Source organism: Marmota monax, unplaced genomic scaffold (genome assembly GCF_021218885.2).
Source record: "Marmota monax isolate L192 unplaced genomic scaffold, Marmota_monax_Labrador192_F-V1.1 WCK01_AAM20220418_F8-fsc00047, whole genome shotgun sequence".
Classification (NCBI taxonomy): Eukaryota; Metazoa; Chordata; class Mammalia; order Rodentia; family Sciuridae; genus Marmota; species Marmota monax.
Window position 1 is genome coordinate 818,616 of NW_026692072.1, and position 15,514 is coordinate 834,129.

General features: G+C 35.7%; 1 protein-coding gene across 2 annotated transcripts in view; it reads right to left on the reverse strand.

Annotated features, from left to right (window-relative positions):
- Nucleotides 1–384: 384 nt before the first annotated feature.
- The window catches only part of Fbxo3 (F-box protein 3), a 32,789-nt gene continuing 17,659 nt past the window's right edge, over nucleotides 385–15,514 (reverse strand). Inside the window, exons 7-11 of one of the 2 annotated variants that reach the window (XM_046455781.2) lie at nucleotides 12,393–12,477; nucleotides 11,449–11,571; nucleotides 9,361–9,476; nucleotides 7,388–7,578; nucleotides 385–2,665 (exon numbers count right to left, since the gene is read on the reverse strand). In XM_046455781.2, coding sequence (XP_046311737.1) covers nucleotides 2,495–2,665; nucleotides 7,388–7,578; nucleotides 9,361–9,476; nucleotides 11,449–11,571; nucleotides 12,393–12,477 — 686 coding nt within the window. In that variant the 3' untranslated portion in view covers nucleotides 385–2,494. Of the gene's footprint in view, nucleotides 2,666–5,411; nucleotides 6,334–7,387; nucleotides 7,579–9,360; nucleotides 9,477–11,448; nucleotides 11,572–12,392; nucleotides 12,478–15,514 lie in introns of those variants that run through there. The other variant, XM_046455789.2, reaches the window with a different exon arrangement.

Below are 15,514 nucleotides of genomic sequence, written 5' to 3' on the forward strand. Positions count from 1 at the left end.
CGGCCCTGGACACAAGCTTGCTTTGATTTAAATTGGAGTTGGTGGTCTTTTCTTTGTGTTGTGCTTTAACAAAAGCAGCTCAACCAATTTTATGAGAATAAATGTAGGAATTAATTAAAGTAGCTTTAAAGACACATTTTTAGAATGTTAGAAATATTATTTTATTTAGATTCTTAAGTTTAGAATTAAGTTTTTAGCTGTATGGGTCCTTAAGATGCTGTAAGAATAGTTTATAGACTTAGGATATTTTAAGTATAAGATTTGAGGGGACTTCTTTAGATGGGATCTTAGTACAGGTATACTTTAAAGGTTAATGACAGGTGGGAGACTTAAATTACGTAGTTTGGCATCTGTTAATAAGAAAATAGTACATCTTGGGGAAACTGAAAAATGCAAATTAGTGACACATTTTATTGATTTTGTACCCATAAAATTGATAAGCAAATGTCATATCCTGGAAAAATGTAAACTGATGACACATTTTTCTATACCCATGATGATTGTTAAGGAAATGTCACATCTTGGGAAAAATCTGGAAACTGTAAAATCAATGATGTATTCTGAATCCATAATGATGAGAAAAATTGTAATAAAAGATGACCCGGAGAAAGCTGCATGAGAGCTCTCTCTGGAGATTGCTCCAAAGGAACGACTCCTTGTCTCATCCTTTGCGCTGACACCACTCATCCTTCAGGACTCCCTGAACCCTGCTGGGGAAGGACCCTGGCAATCATGATGAACTTCTCTCCCTGGTCTTCAATCCAGGCCATTAGAAGTTTCTCTATACCAAATAGAAACCTGTCTTGAATTTTTGCTAGTCTTGTTGGCTTCAGTGAAGCAGATCCTTGAACAGCTTCCATCACTTTGTTCTTGTTCTTCAAGATGGTAGCTATGGTGGGATGGCTGACTGGTGAGCAATAACCATTACTGATTTCCCACCTCCATAGTCCTCAATAACTTCATTTGCAGGTCCATCACTTGACATAGATAGCCTCTTATTGGCAGTACTAGTGGATTCTGTTTGCTTAGAGGCCATGGTGAACAAAACAACATGAGATTAAATCAAGCACGAGAGAGAACGCTGTATTCAAGAGATGTGGTAAACACAAGATGTATGAGGCTGCAGACCATTGTATATGTGGTTTGTTGTTGACTGAAACATCATTGCGCAGTGTATGACTATATATGTGAAAAATAAGCAGGACAAATTACTGGCTGTATTTTATGTTTTGTCATGAGTCAACAGGGAAGGGGAAGTTTTTCTTCATGGTCCCTGATTACAGCTGCTTAGCCTGAACACTACTCTCTCTTTCTACTACTTTCTTTACAAAAGAACCCTTCCTGGGGAAAATGGAAGGTGGAGCACAAGAGGACACAAAGCTAGGAGAGACTCTGCTATACTCTGGCTGCAGGCCAATGAGTGTCAATGCCACCTTCCATCTTAAGAGTAAAGGCTTATTAACTTTAACTTATGGGAAATAGGCAATTACACAAAATACAGGATTGCAACCAAACTTTGTTTTTAAAAGATGAGTTTTTGACACTTAAGGATTTCATTCCAAACTCTCAATTATATAATTACAAAAAAAAAAAAAAATCCATGTTTCAGGAAAACATCCTTAATCCTAACATAAAATTCATGTCACTTATCACAAAGTTAGACGGTCAAGTGTATAAATGAGAAACTAAACAGAAGCAGTATTTACAAATTTAGACAACATGAGACATTGTGAAGAAACTTGTGGTAATAACACACTACATACTTTCACACACTACATTTCCAAGTGATACCTTTGTAAATAATAAGATAAACATCAGAGTGTGAGGACTTTAACTTAAATTCAAAGTCATCATGTTGAGGACTTTAAATTCAAGGTTGTAATTATGAAACCTTTAAATTCAAGGTCTTAGTGACAAAGACTTTAAATTCAAGGACAGATTGTCTAAGAAAGGACAAACCATTAGCATTCAAGTTATTTAGTCAATTAGTTCCCCGTGAGTACAAAATATTAGGAATCACTAAATGAATTAGTCTAATTACAATTTTTTTTTTCATTTCTAAATATTTCACAACTGTAAGAAGTCTTTTCACAGAATCATTCAGTCACATAGTTTCTCTCTATCCTTGAGTAGGTATTTCTGCTACATTTTAAATCCTTATTTCAAAACAATTCCCTCTCCATTTCTATATTTTTTGTAAGTAGAAAATATTTTAAAACAGAGAACTATCTGTTCCTTAGCTAGAAATGGGAACTGCCTGTTCCTTTACTGACTCCTGGAAAAGAAAATTCCCAATTCCTTTTCTACCTCAAAACCACAAAGCAAACCAAAACAATCCAATTCCTAATGTAGTGTTGCCCAGGACCCAGGGCCTGGAACAATATTTCATGCTAGTTTCCTGCTATATGCCAAGCACAATTTAGTTATTTTACATTATTGAGAATTCTATTTAACAGACTAGAGTCATCCAGTGCTTCCGCCAGCAGAAGGCGGGCTAAAAAAGACGGGAGCAGCGGCGCCTGCGAATGGGAACGTCAAAGACTCTCCTCCTCCTCTCCTCCTCTTCGTCTTCATCTGATTCGTCCATGTCGGCTGACTCATCATCATCTTCTTCTTCCTCCTCCTCTTCTTCTTCCATCTCTTCATATTCATCAGGACCCATTTCCTTGAAAGAGAAAACAATCTTTTGATAAGATTATTGTCCATTAGTTTTTTATAGTAATTTAATGCAAATTCTCATTTATCTAGAATCCATACACGCCCAAATGAGTTTTGACAGACTGTAAGAGTGTAGTTTTCATAATGCACATGCTGATGCAGACTCTAAAATATATATTGTTATGATGGTAGACATATTTCACTAAGACAATACTTACTCCCACACAGTAGTTATTATTCATACAATATAGCAAGTAGACTACTAACAGTCCAAGATAAAGTTTTCTGAACTTCTCCTACTAATGTACTACATAACATTTCTTGGTTTCTCTATATACTTACAGAAAAGAGGATGTGAAAATATCAGGTATGACCTCTACTGGTAACTTTAATGCACTGTCAGAAAGAGGTCTCAAAAGATTTTTATTGAGCTCCTTCCAAAAAGACACATCATTTTAATTCAAACATCGGTAGCCTCTAACTTTAAAAAGTTCTTTATTTTTTTTAGTGACTTAAAACAACAACAGTCATATATTATCTCTCCTGGTTTCTGCAGGTTGGGTATCTGGGAAGTACTCAATGGGGTTGTTCTCGCTTGAGCACTTGTGATGTCACAATCAGATGGTGGCTGGAACTGGTGTCACCTCAAGGGTTTCTTCGCTCACATGTCTGGTACTGGGTTGGGGTAATCCAAATCTCCAGACTGAAACAGCTGGGGTTTCTGGTACCACCTTCTCTCTATGTGGTGTCTCTACATGGTCTCTCCAGCACGGTGGCTTCATGGTAACTAGACTTCTTGTGTGGTGGCTCAGGGCAGCAAAGGCACGTGTTCCAGGAGAGCGAGAACTAGGCTGAAGGCGTATTGCCCTTTTCTAACTTAGCTTCAGAAGTCAGTGTCACTTGCCAATTCACTAGAAGTGTATCACTAAGATGGATCCACACTGTGGGGAAAGGGCAGCCTCTGCTCTAACAGTCACTTGCTGGAGGCTCTAGAACAGGACAGGAGTGATGATGAACGTGCACTATGTAAACATATCTTGGAAATTTCAGTTTTGCTCAAGCAATACCTCTAAGCAAGCCTTGACTTACTCCTGACTGCCAATTTTCTCTCTGTCTGATACAACAACTCTTAAATGTTGATATATCTGACAGAATTCTAGTTGGTAATCTGAGAACTGGAAACTTCGGGCATGATGTCAGTGAAAGTCCTTCCATCAGGGCTCTTATGGCACTCTATGATCCAGCACCCCCGCCCTCTGACCTCACCTCACCCCCTCTGCTCCCCTCCTCGTTCACGGAGCTCCAGCCGCACTGGCCTCCTTGGTTCACACACCGGCCACACAACTGTGTCAGAACCTCCGCACCTGCTGCTCCTTGGCTGAATACTCTTCTTGCACATATCCACTCGGCGCCCTCTGCTCCTTTCATGTCTCAGCTTATGTGTCACCAAGGCCTTTCCTGACACATCTTTACATCAGAGCCCAACAGGACACTCCTTATCCTCTGACTGTTCTCCATGGCACTCGTTACTACTTGACACGAGTACACAGTGTTTGTTACAGCTTTCCTTCTAATTGGAATGTAAATTTCAAGGCAAGGATTTTGATTGTATTGTTGACTACAGTACTCAAATATTTGTTGAATGAGAAAATGAATTAATGTAGGAGAAAGGATTTGGGTCACTTAGAATTTTATTTTCATACTAACAATAACAATCCGAAAGGATACACAGATGTGACGTATAAGATATCCCATTATTTGTTTCCGTTTTTTTTTTTTAATCTAAGGAATGACGACTTTAAAATTCAGTAGGTCCCAAAGGCAAGAAGGGGAAGACTTTGAAAATACTAAAACATGAGCTCCAGGTAGTATGATTATTAATTACGATAATGAAGAAAACAGAAAAACTTAAAGAGATCCATGTGGCTAAAGAGGGAGATGCTCAGATGAAAGTGCTCGTGCATCAACAGCAGATAGAAAGAGGAACACAGCGACAGAAATGAGAAGCAGGAGCTTCTACAACACCCTCCGACAAGCACAATAAATGAACAACCTGCCTGCAAGGAAAGACAAAGACTGACCAACAGCATTTTTTAAAATGGCAGAGTATAAAGAAAAAGGAAATGTTAAGCCTTCTAATTAATCAGACTGGTAGAGGACAAAAGAAAGGAGCAAAACAATTGAATTTATATATCAAGAAAACTAATATAGAAACCAAAGGTTGACAAATACAACCCCCATTGCATTTTTTATGTCAGTTAGAAATATGTCCAGAATTCTCATTTCTCTCATCCTTGAGAAGAAACATTTTCCATAAGGCAGGTCAAGATTTAATATATTTATTTGTGCTTAAGAAGAAACTAAAACTCTAAGTAAATAAATACATAGTTGAGAGGGTTGAGCATGTAATGGGTTTATTTATTGTAATTATTGTAATTTTAAAAGGAACTGCTAAGTAAATATTGTTAAACTTCTCAGTTTTAGCTTCTAATATGATAATTATCAATGTTACCCATGTAAGCAAGAGTTCTTTGGAGCCCTTACTGAATTTAAGCGTCTAAGAGGGTCATGAAACTGAAATGTTGGAGAATGACTGTCCTTAAGTAGAGAGCACTTTACACTTGCCCCATCGAATACTGAAGAAAACAACCCTCAAAAGGATTAAGATGACCCAACAGTAGCTTAGCTGCCAAACAAGCTTTAGTGCTCTTTAAACTTCAGGACAAAGTATGTTATGGAGATGAAGAAGGAGATTTCATAATAATAAAAGAATCACTTCATTAAAAAGACACAACAATCCTAAGCACATTTGTACACAATTATAAAGCTTCCAAATACATGAGGCAAGTCTGACAGAACGGAAAAGAGAAATAGACAAAAACTGTAATCTTAGTTGGAAATTTCAACAATCATCTCTTCAGTAGTTGACAGAACAAAGGTCCCCCTCCCCCCAAAGCAATAAATATACAGATATTTGAAAAACACAGTTAACTAGTTTGACCTGTATATGTTAATATTCCCCTCAATGGCAGAATATACATTCTTTCCAAATACACAAGGATCATTTACCAACATATGTAAATTCTTCACATAAGATTGGGCCATAAAACATTTACAAGTATTGAAAATACAGAGGAAGTTTTCTAACCACAATGAAATTAGAAAACAACAACCAAAAGACAACTGAAAAGTTCCCAAATGTTTAGAAATCAACACATTGGTAAAAAAAGTCACAGGTCAAAATTAAGTTACAAGGGAAATTGGGTCTATTTTGTACTAATGTTAACAAAAACACACCAAAATTTATGAAATACAGCTAAAACAGTGCTTAGAATTTAAAATCAATAAACTTCTACTTTAAAAAGCTAGAAGAACAAATTAAACCCAAAGTAGAAAAAGAAAGATAACTATAGAAATCAATGAAATAGAAAAATGAATAGAGAAAAATCAGTGAAACCAAAAGTTGTTCCTTTAATCAACAAAAATGATAATAATCATGTGATGAACAAAAGAGTAGATATAAAATACCAATATTAAAAACAAAAGAGGACATATGACTACAATTCTTGTAGCCATTAAAAGGATATCAAGGGAATATTGTGAATAACTTTACGCCAATAAATTCAACATTTAGATGAAATGGACAAATTCCTTGAAAGGCACAAATTACCAAAACTGAAACAAGAAGAAATAGAAAATATGAATATTAAAGAAATTAAACTCATATTTTAAATTTTTCCCACAAAGAAAACTCCAGTCCCAAATAGCTTCACAGATGAATATCAACCATTTAAGAATAAGATAGACCAATCTCAGACAGATACTGGGCTAGTGAAAAAATGGAAGTCTGTCACAGGAAGTGGCAAACTTCTAGTACTGGAAATACAATTTCTAGCATTCCTCCATCTGGAAGAAAATTAAAATTTCACTTCCAAATCCAGACTGTAGTTTCTTTTCACCATACAACAAGTATCATGGCCTAAGGGCTCATCATCATCCTTTTCTTTCGGAATAGGAGTTGAGACTGTCATCTCAGAGTCAGGTTAATATCACATCCATCTTTCCAGACTTATTTCAGACCCACCCATCAGGACCAGTCCAGGAGATGGGGGCATTATCTGAACATTCAGTCCTACGCTTCATAATTTTCCTTTTATCATTTTATAGTCCCATAAAATTGGTTACTTTATGCCTGTTATAAGGTAACCCTAAACATGAGGTTTTAAAAATATACGTGGCTGACTTGAGAAATGGTCCCAGAAAGAAACTGTTAAAAATACAAATCTACCCATTTACCCTTTTTATCATAATTGTTACAGAATATCTGTTTATTTTACTACACAGGGAATTTTAGCAAAAAAAATTGTAAAAAAATCAACTTCCCAGTCTTAATAAAATAAAGTCAATCTAACCGGTCTAGCATGGTACTTCTCATATTCTAACATATCTAGACCACAGAATTGTTTCTGGAAATAGTGGAAAAGAAGATGACTCTTTAGAACAGGTTAACAGTAGTTTCTCTGGCTGAAGAGTAGTGAGTTTAGTTTATCTGCTGTTCATCTCCCCTAACATATTCACATGCCCAAGATACTTCCATATTTCCTCCGAATGTCCAGGGTTCTGTAGAAACTTACTAACAAATCGCTTGTCTGCCTAACCAAAGATCCTCTGTAGAGTTAATTTTACAAAGTCATATACCATCAACACTAGAGGGGAAAATTTAACTTACCAGTCGGGCTATTGACACCCTGAATGTCGGACATGCCATATGGAATCGGGGAATGGCAACATTAAAGATCTTGTCTTTAAAGTAAAGAAAATGGAAGGTATAATATCCTTCCATATATCCTGATGTCGTAGAGAATGTGGTACAGCTGGTGTACTCATATACCCGACCTGGGCTGATGATAGGGAATTCACCTGCAGAGAAAACAGTAAAAATACGCAGAAGTAGAAAACTTAGCTCCCCATTACAGTAAATAAGGTCTGTTCTCTAAGACACTATGTAAATTATGTGAAAGTAAGTGTACAATTTGGGGGTGGGGAATAACTTAAAAAGACACACAACAAAATGTTAACAATGAGGGAATTGTAAGCAAATATTTTATTCCTCTTGACATTTTTTCCTATATTCCCCAAATTCTCAACAATGTAGCAGATGGGGAATATAGCCTAAATCACAACAAAATGAAAAAAGGCACATAAATTCAAAGTGTTTTAAGGCATCAAAGACGAAATATTTAAGACATGAGTAATAAGCCAGGTGTGATGATTATAGGTCCACACCTACCATCCTAGCAACTCCGGAGGCTGAGATAGGGGAATCTAAGTTCTAGGCCAGCCTCTGTAACTTAGTGGGACCTGTCTCAAAGTTATGAACAAAAAGAATAGGAGATGTAGCTCAGTGCTAAAGCATCCCTGGGTTCAATTCCTAGTACCAAAACAGACATGAGTAATGAAAAAGTGTCCCAGATAGAGCTCAAACAGGGATAAGGGTAATCTGTTTAACAGCAGCAAGAGAATAAAACATAAGGTTGAGAACTTTCATCCTAAGTATTCAGAACAGACAAAATGTCGAAGTGAGAGTCCTTACACCAATAGACCAAATTAAAAAAAAAAAAAAAGAATTATGGCTTAATAAACTTCCTTAACACTAGATTCAGTCAAAGAAAAATTCACTGTATAAACACGAAGAGGTGGGTACAGTGGCAGATAGCTGTAATCCCAGCAATTAGGGAGGCTGGGGCAGAAGGCCATAAGTTTGAAACCAGCCTTGCCAACTTATCAAGACTGTCGAAAGAAAGAGAGAGAGAGAGAGAGAGAGAGAGAGAGAGAGAGAGAGAGAAAGAAAGAGAGAAAGAGGGCAGGAGGTGTAACTCAGTGGTAGAGTGCCCCTGGATTCAATCCTCATTATTGCAAAAGATAAACAAACAAATGGAGAATATTTATTCTCGGCAATGAATTAGAAAATGTTAAACTGAATGCTATGTACATGCAAGACTAATAATAAGAGTATACAGCTTAGATGCTATTTTCCTAAAGCACATTTTGAATCCTAAATATTCTGATGGTTCAGAAACTTAGGATAATCATAATTTTTTTATTTTTTTTTAAATTTATTTATTTAGTGGTGCTAGAAATGAAACCCAGAGCCTTGGACATACTAGGCAGGCACTCTACTACTGAGCTACATCTTTATCCCCCCATCATAATTTTTAAAAAAGTTGAATGTCAATGGTAAGCAGAACTAAAGTGAAGGAAATTCAAATAATTAAAACATCTGTGCTATTAATTTCAACATCTCCCTCCAAACTTCAAAAAGATTATGAAGTCTATTTTCTCTGTTTATGCCATCTTAACTCACAAAATATAATACTGAATAATCAGTTTTTAAAAAAGAACAATGAAAGCAAGAATATTAACCCCAAATGAGCCTCAGGAAGAGAAATCAATGCCTGAACAATGGAGTTTGGTATAATTTTAGAAAAGTTAACTTTGTGTGTGTGTGTGTGTGTGTGTGTGTTTTGCTGGGGATTGAACCCAGGACCTCACACCTGCTGGACAAGCACTACACCACTGAGCTATACCCCTAGCCTTAGAAAAGTTAACTGATAACAACATCTATACAACACATTTATGGAGGCAAAGTCTAAAATTCCTTTGAATAAACTGATGTGTAAACCTAAAACTTCAGTTACATACCAACTACTCCAGGTCCTTGAACTTCTTCTACATCACCCTTGGCATTTGTTATTCTCCAATAGCGACTGTCCAACTGGCATGCTTTCTCAGGAAGTGCATCCTTTGACATTTCAATCCTGGAGAAAAATGATAAAAGATACAAATCTGAAATTTGTGTGTTTTCTTTTGTTTAAGAGCTACAGTATTAAGAGTTAATACATGAAAGAAAATTTCCAAAGGAAACTAGGAAACCCAAACAAAAGTCAAATATTATCTAAGTTCTAAGTTTTTCTAAGTTTCTCTAAGTTCTCAGAGATATTGGCTTAAATAGTTTAGTTCCCCCACAAGAAATGCTTTCACTCAATTTATGCACTTAACTTTCAGTGAGGATCAACCTTACAAAGGGCAACATAAATATAAAGAAATACAATGGTAAGAAGACTCTCTTGCTGTTCAAATAAAGATCTATTCAGCAAATGCTTTCTAGAGTATATTGCCATTAAAAAATATCCAAAGAAGTGATGGTATTTCTTTCCCAGTTTTGTTTCATTTCCATCAGCTTCTAAAAAGCTCAAAGCAAAATTTCAACAGTTACCAGAATTAAACTTCTCTTCTGTTTCTCCATATTATCATCTCCCTCTTTCTCTAGGAATCTGCTATCTTTTATTTTCACTTTGAGTGCCCTATAAGTACATATTTTAAGTGTTTCTAAATCCTACAAGGATCTCAATTAAATAAAACAAAAACCACCTATACCTATATATTTGGACATTTTAAAGGCTACATGTAATACCAAAATCCCAGGATGCTTTCTCATGGGTATATATTATTAAAATACCTGAAGTATGTATAGAAGCCCTTTTTTTGGGGCAGGGACAGGGTGGGGAGGCAGCCTGGGGATTGAATTGAACTCAGGGGTGCTTAACCATTGAGCCACATCCCCAGTCATTTTTTAATTTTTTTTATTTTGAGAAAGGGTCTCAACTAAGTTGCTTAGGGGCTCACTAAGTTGTTGAGGCTAACCTCTAACTTGTGATCCTCCTGCTTCAGCCTCCAGAATCGCTGGGATTACAGGCATGCACCACAGTGCCCAGTTTACATGCATTTTATATACTAAAATATATAAAGATATATTTTAGAGGCTGGGGTTGTGGCTCAGCAGTAGAGCACTCGCCTAGCACATGTGAGGCCCTGGGTTCAATCCTCAGAACCACATTAAAAATAAAGGTATTGTGTCTAACTATAACTAAAAAATAATATTTTAAAAAATACTTTTAAAAATTTTACATTTTATATATGAAATAAACAGCTTAATATTTTCTATAGATATATTAAAATGAAATATATATTTAACATATGTAATATATTTTATATATTGTAAATATTTAAATTAAACATTTCCTTTATAAAATACGCATCTTATTTTAGAATATGAATATCCATAAATATTTTTCTATAGAAACATACATATTTTATACATATAAAATATACATTTAATGTATAAAATATATAAAAATGTCTTTTAAAATAAAGTATCCTTACTCCCTTGAAGACTGTCATAACACAGAATACTTCTAACAAAAGTAAGTTTTAAAGATTTGCTTTTAATCAAATCCACAATAACATGTATAACCTACATACAGCACTCAGGAGATATTTATTAGATTTTTTCAATTGAATATAGACAAGAGAGATGAAACTTATAATGCAAGGTTTTATGTTTGGCAACTGACAGCTTCTAGAATTCATTACAATTCTAATATAGAGCTTTGATGATTATAACTCAGTTATAATCACAGTACCTGGCAAAAAACTTTATACCCAGTATATGGCCAAGAAATAATTTAAATAACTTAGAGGTTAATAATAAAGTCAAAGTCCATTACAAAAACTCTATGTATCTACCTTCCTCCAAATTTCAGCAAGAAATTATCTTTCAAAATGCATTTTAGGGCTAGGGATGTAGCTCAGTAGTAGAGAGCTTCTCTAGCATACACCAGACCCCATGTACAAAGTCTTTTATATATCACATCAAATGGGGCAAGAGCAACCCACTTATTGGATATATTCCACCATGAACTGAAAGGCGGCCCCATTTAAAATTCTCACCTGATGCGATATGTAAAGAAATAGTGGGGTGGGTGGACAGAGCTGAGTTCTGGCAGAAATGATGTGGAAACTGACACTGTTATATCCCCAGTTGTTGCCACGCACTCTGGATCGTGAACATATCTAGAAAATTTTAAAACATTAAATATGTTAAAAACAATTTCAATTCCACAAAAGGTTTAAAAAGATACAATGCACAATTGCTTATACTTTAGGATGAAAATTTAAATTGAAATCATATTAAATTTAAAACAAAATTAGAAACATATTAAACTCTGGCTTAGTAATGACAGCAATCAAGGACAATGACCAGTGGTTCAAATAATGGATTGCATTTGATAATTATTTTGGAAACTAAAATAAAAAGAAAATTTTGGAAATATCTGAAATCCAGCTACATCTGCTAAATGATGGCTCTGACAAGAAAAAAAAATGTATAAAAAATATATAAGTATGTACTGTGAGCCTCTAATGTATAATTAAACTACTGTTCCTGTCTCTATACCAAAGGCATCTAATAAGTAATTAATATATTGTTTCTGCCACAAAAGCTACTATGAACTCTAATACTAACTATAACCTTAAATGCTCCATTTAGAGATAATAAAAAATATTTGCCAGGAGTTGCTGTCTTGCCATTCATAATAAATCTATTCATTGGCAAAGAGTCTTTTTTTTCCCCCAGAGAAACTATATACCTAATATTGATTCATAGCTTCTAAATTAAATTCAGTTTTCTGTCTGCATGCTCCAAGATAAGAAAAATCCTAACTGATTAAGTATTTAAATGTTTTGGCTTTGAAGTTAAGAATAAAATAGTAAGATTCAAGATAATGAGAGGTTCTGTTATTAACCTTCTTGGGGAAACTTCATCTCATGATCTGTGATGAATGGCTTTTTCTGAATTTTAATCATTTCCATCCAAAAAGCCCCAAATGAAATACCTGAAAATTTGGTCTCTGATGATGGGGAAGCCACCTGATACAACATTGTTGACATAAGAGGTAAACCAGTCAGTAAAAGTAGCACCTATAAGCCAGAAAGGGAGAAAAATAAGGGAAAAAAAAAAAAAGGACAAATCATTTTTGCAAAATCTACACAAGAAACAATTATAATTTCTCTATGTTTAAGGTGTGATACTAAAACTGGAACTATTTAAAGATATCTTTTCTCTATTCTATCTACGTTATTTCCTTAGAATTGTCTCCCTCTCCCTCCTCCCAATTTTTGTTTGGGAATCCCACAGCTATCTTCAAACTATTTTTTAAATGTACTTGATAACACTTTCTGGTACAATAATGAAAAATCTGCCTATAATTTCTAAAACACATAAGACAAAGGAGATACAGCAATGTCTAGGAAGAATCTATAAGAAAAATACCAGCACCTATTCGCAGATGAACAGTATACATAGTGGTTCAGTTACATCCTGACTCACATTCAAAATTCTGGCACAAGCCAGGCTTAGTCTGGTCATCTACCAAGGACATGGCACTGTAGAGTTCTGGGCATCAGGCCAATCCCAAAGCGGTCTAGTTGCATACTACTACATATTCAGTCGCTCAGTGACCTTTATATTCTCAGTGACCAGCTTGAAGCAGAAAAGAATTATGGGAACAGCTGAGTCCAGACCCAGAATGTAGTAACAGGATCAATGACAAGTATTTAGATGAGTCATATTTATATAACTAGGTAATACAACATAGCTCCATCAGACCCTGTGATTTATTGTTAATACAGCTCAATGCCTAACACATATTAATCCCTTAATTAATGTATTCAATCAATTTCTTTGTAATCTGGTTTCAATTAACTCAGTTCTGCATCCACCAAACTGAATGTTAAATGCTAAATGTATAGTTCTTATTATCTTATTTAGGGTATGATAGAAGATACAATTTAGCTTAAATCTGAGAATACAAAGCTTTCAAATTTTAAAGGCACTGACTAAGAGAAGGTAAACTATAATAGCTGGCTTTTTTCTCAGTGTCTCCTAATAGCCCATCTGACTTGACCCATTATTTATTAAATGCTATTTTGTCCAAAGATTGTTGATCAGCCATCCATTTTTTTTTATATTTATTTTTTAGTTTTAGGTGGACACAATATCTTTATTTTATTTTTTTTATGTGGTGCTGAGAATCGAACCCAGTGCCTCACGCATGCTAGGCAAGCGCACTACCACTGAGCCACATCCCCAGCCCCAGCCATCCATTTTGAATAAGATATTAGGGAGGTATATGAATAATATCGTTAAAATTCACAAAAGACTCTAGGTTTGATCCACAGGTACTACAAAAGAGGAAAAAAATCATAGAAGGTATAATTTTACATTTTATTTTTTATTCCTTGCATGTACCTCTTTTTCATCTCCTACTAGATTTCTTACTTTACATATTTTAATGTATTTTTACTCAAGTTTACGTTTTTAGAACTAGTAATTTCACTGAAGAGTTTTAAAAATCATTTCGTGTACCTCATGAAATGTCACATAAGAAATGAATTTTTTATGGTTTGCATCAAAAGGAAATTGGCATGATATACTTAAGTGTACTTTAACTTATTACAAAACAAACCAATATATGTTCTTTAAGGTAAGAACAGAGTAGGCAGCATTCACTATTAAGCTCATCTTAAGTATCTATTAATAGAGCACTGAATGCCTAGAGCTATCATCCCATGAAACTGAAACCTAATTGAATTCAGATGCAATTTACATGTTCTCAAGTAATTTACCTTCTAAACTAAGCCCATGTGTGAATTTCTTTGGTAGTAGTGGGTTTTGCCAAGATAATAAAAGGAAGCTGCTCTTTCCCCAGCACTGACTTCCCACTTCCTCTCTCCTCAGTGATCTCACATCTCTTTTCTTGCTCTCCCATCCTAGGAGAAATCCCAGCTTCTATGATAGCATTATCAGACTACTGTTAGTACTCTGTTGCAATGGTTTCTTCTGTACTGTATCAGATTAACACCAAACTAAGAGTAAGAAACTCAGAGACTACCAGCAGCTTACCTTATTGTCCCAGCAGCCTCTAGTTCATGAACTGAGTAGCACTACTGAGCTAAAGCTGTGATGGTCATCTCTGAAGGTGTGTCATGCAAAGATGCCAGGGATGGGGGGTGGGGGGCAACCAGCATGTGCACAATCTCCAGAAGGTGCTTAACTTAAAACCAGAGACCACATGAGTCAGAGTGAGTTGAAAGCTAGGGCCTAAATTTAAAAGCTTTTTACAACTTACTAGGTAAGTTGTTTTTTTTTTTTTTTGGGGGGGGGGGGCGTGGAGGAGGCAGGTAACTCAGGGGCACACTACCACTGAGCCACATCCCCAGCCTATTTTGTATTTTATTTAGAGACAGAGTCTCATTGAGTTGCTTTGCACCTTGCTTTTGCTGAATCTGGCTTTGAACTAGCGATCCTCCTGCTCAGCCTCCAGAGCCACTGGGATTACAGGTAATGTGCCACCACGCCTGGTAAGATCTTCTTGATATTATAAAGTATGCCACAAACCTGGGCTATGTCACAGAATGGAACAAGAGGACACTAATTTTCTGCTTAAGAGTTCAATTAGAAGATATAATTAAATAGTAAATACAGACAACTTAACCAGCAAGGCCTTTTTTTTTTTTTTTTTTTTGCTGCTGGTGATTGAACCCAGGGCCTTGCATATGTTAACCACATTCTCTACCACTGAGCTACCCTCCCAGAACCCCTCTTTACTATTAATATGTTGGGATGTTTAATGTGCCAGCAATGCCTTTAAAAACCAGGACGGTCAGGAAGCTTCTGTTAGATAGATAGAAGGTAAACCTGATAAGACTGAATAAAGAATAAAAGGGTAAGCTGCACTTGCATACCAACTGAAAGGTTCTTAAAAACCATGCATGATGGCACACACCTATAATCCCAGCTACTGGGCTCAGGCAGGGGATGGCAAGTTCAAGACTATACTGTACAACTTAGCAAGACCCTGTCTCAAAATGAAAAATGAAAAAGGGATGTAGTTCAGTGGTAAAGTGCCACTGGGTTCAATCTCCAGTACCAAAGGGAAACTGTAAGAAACACCCT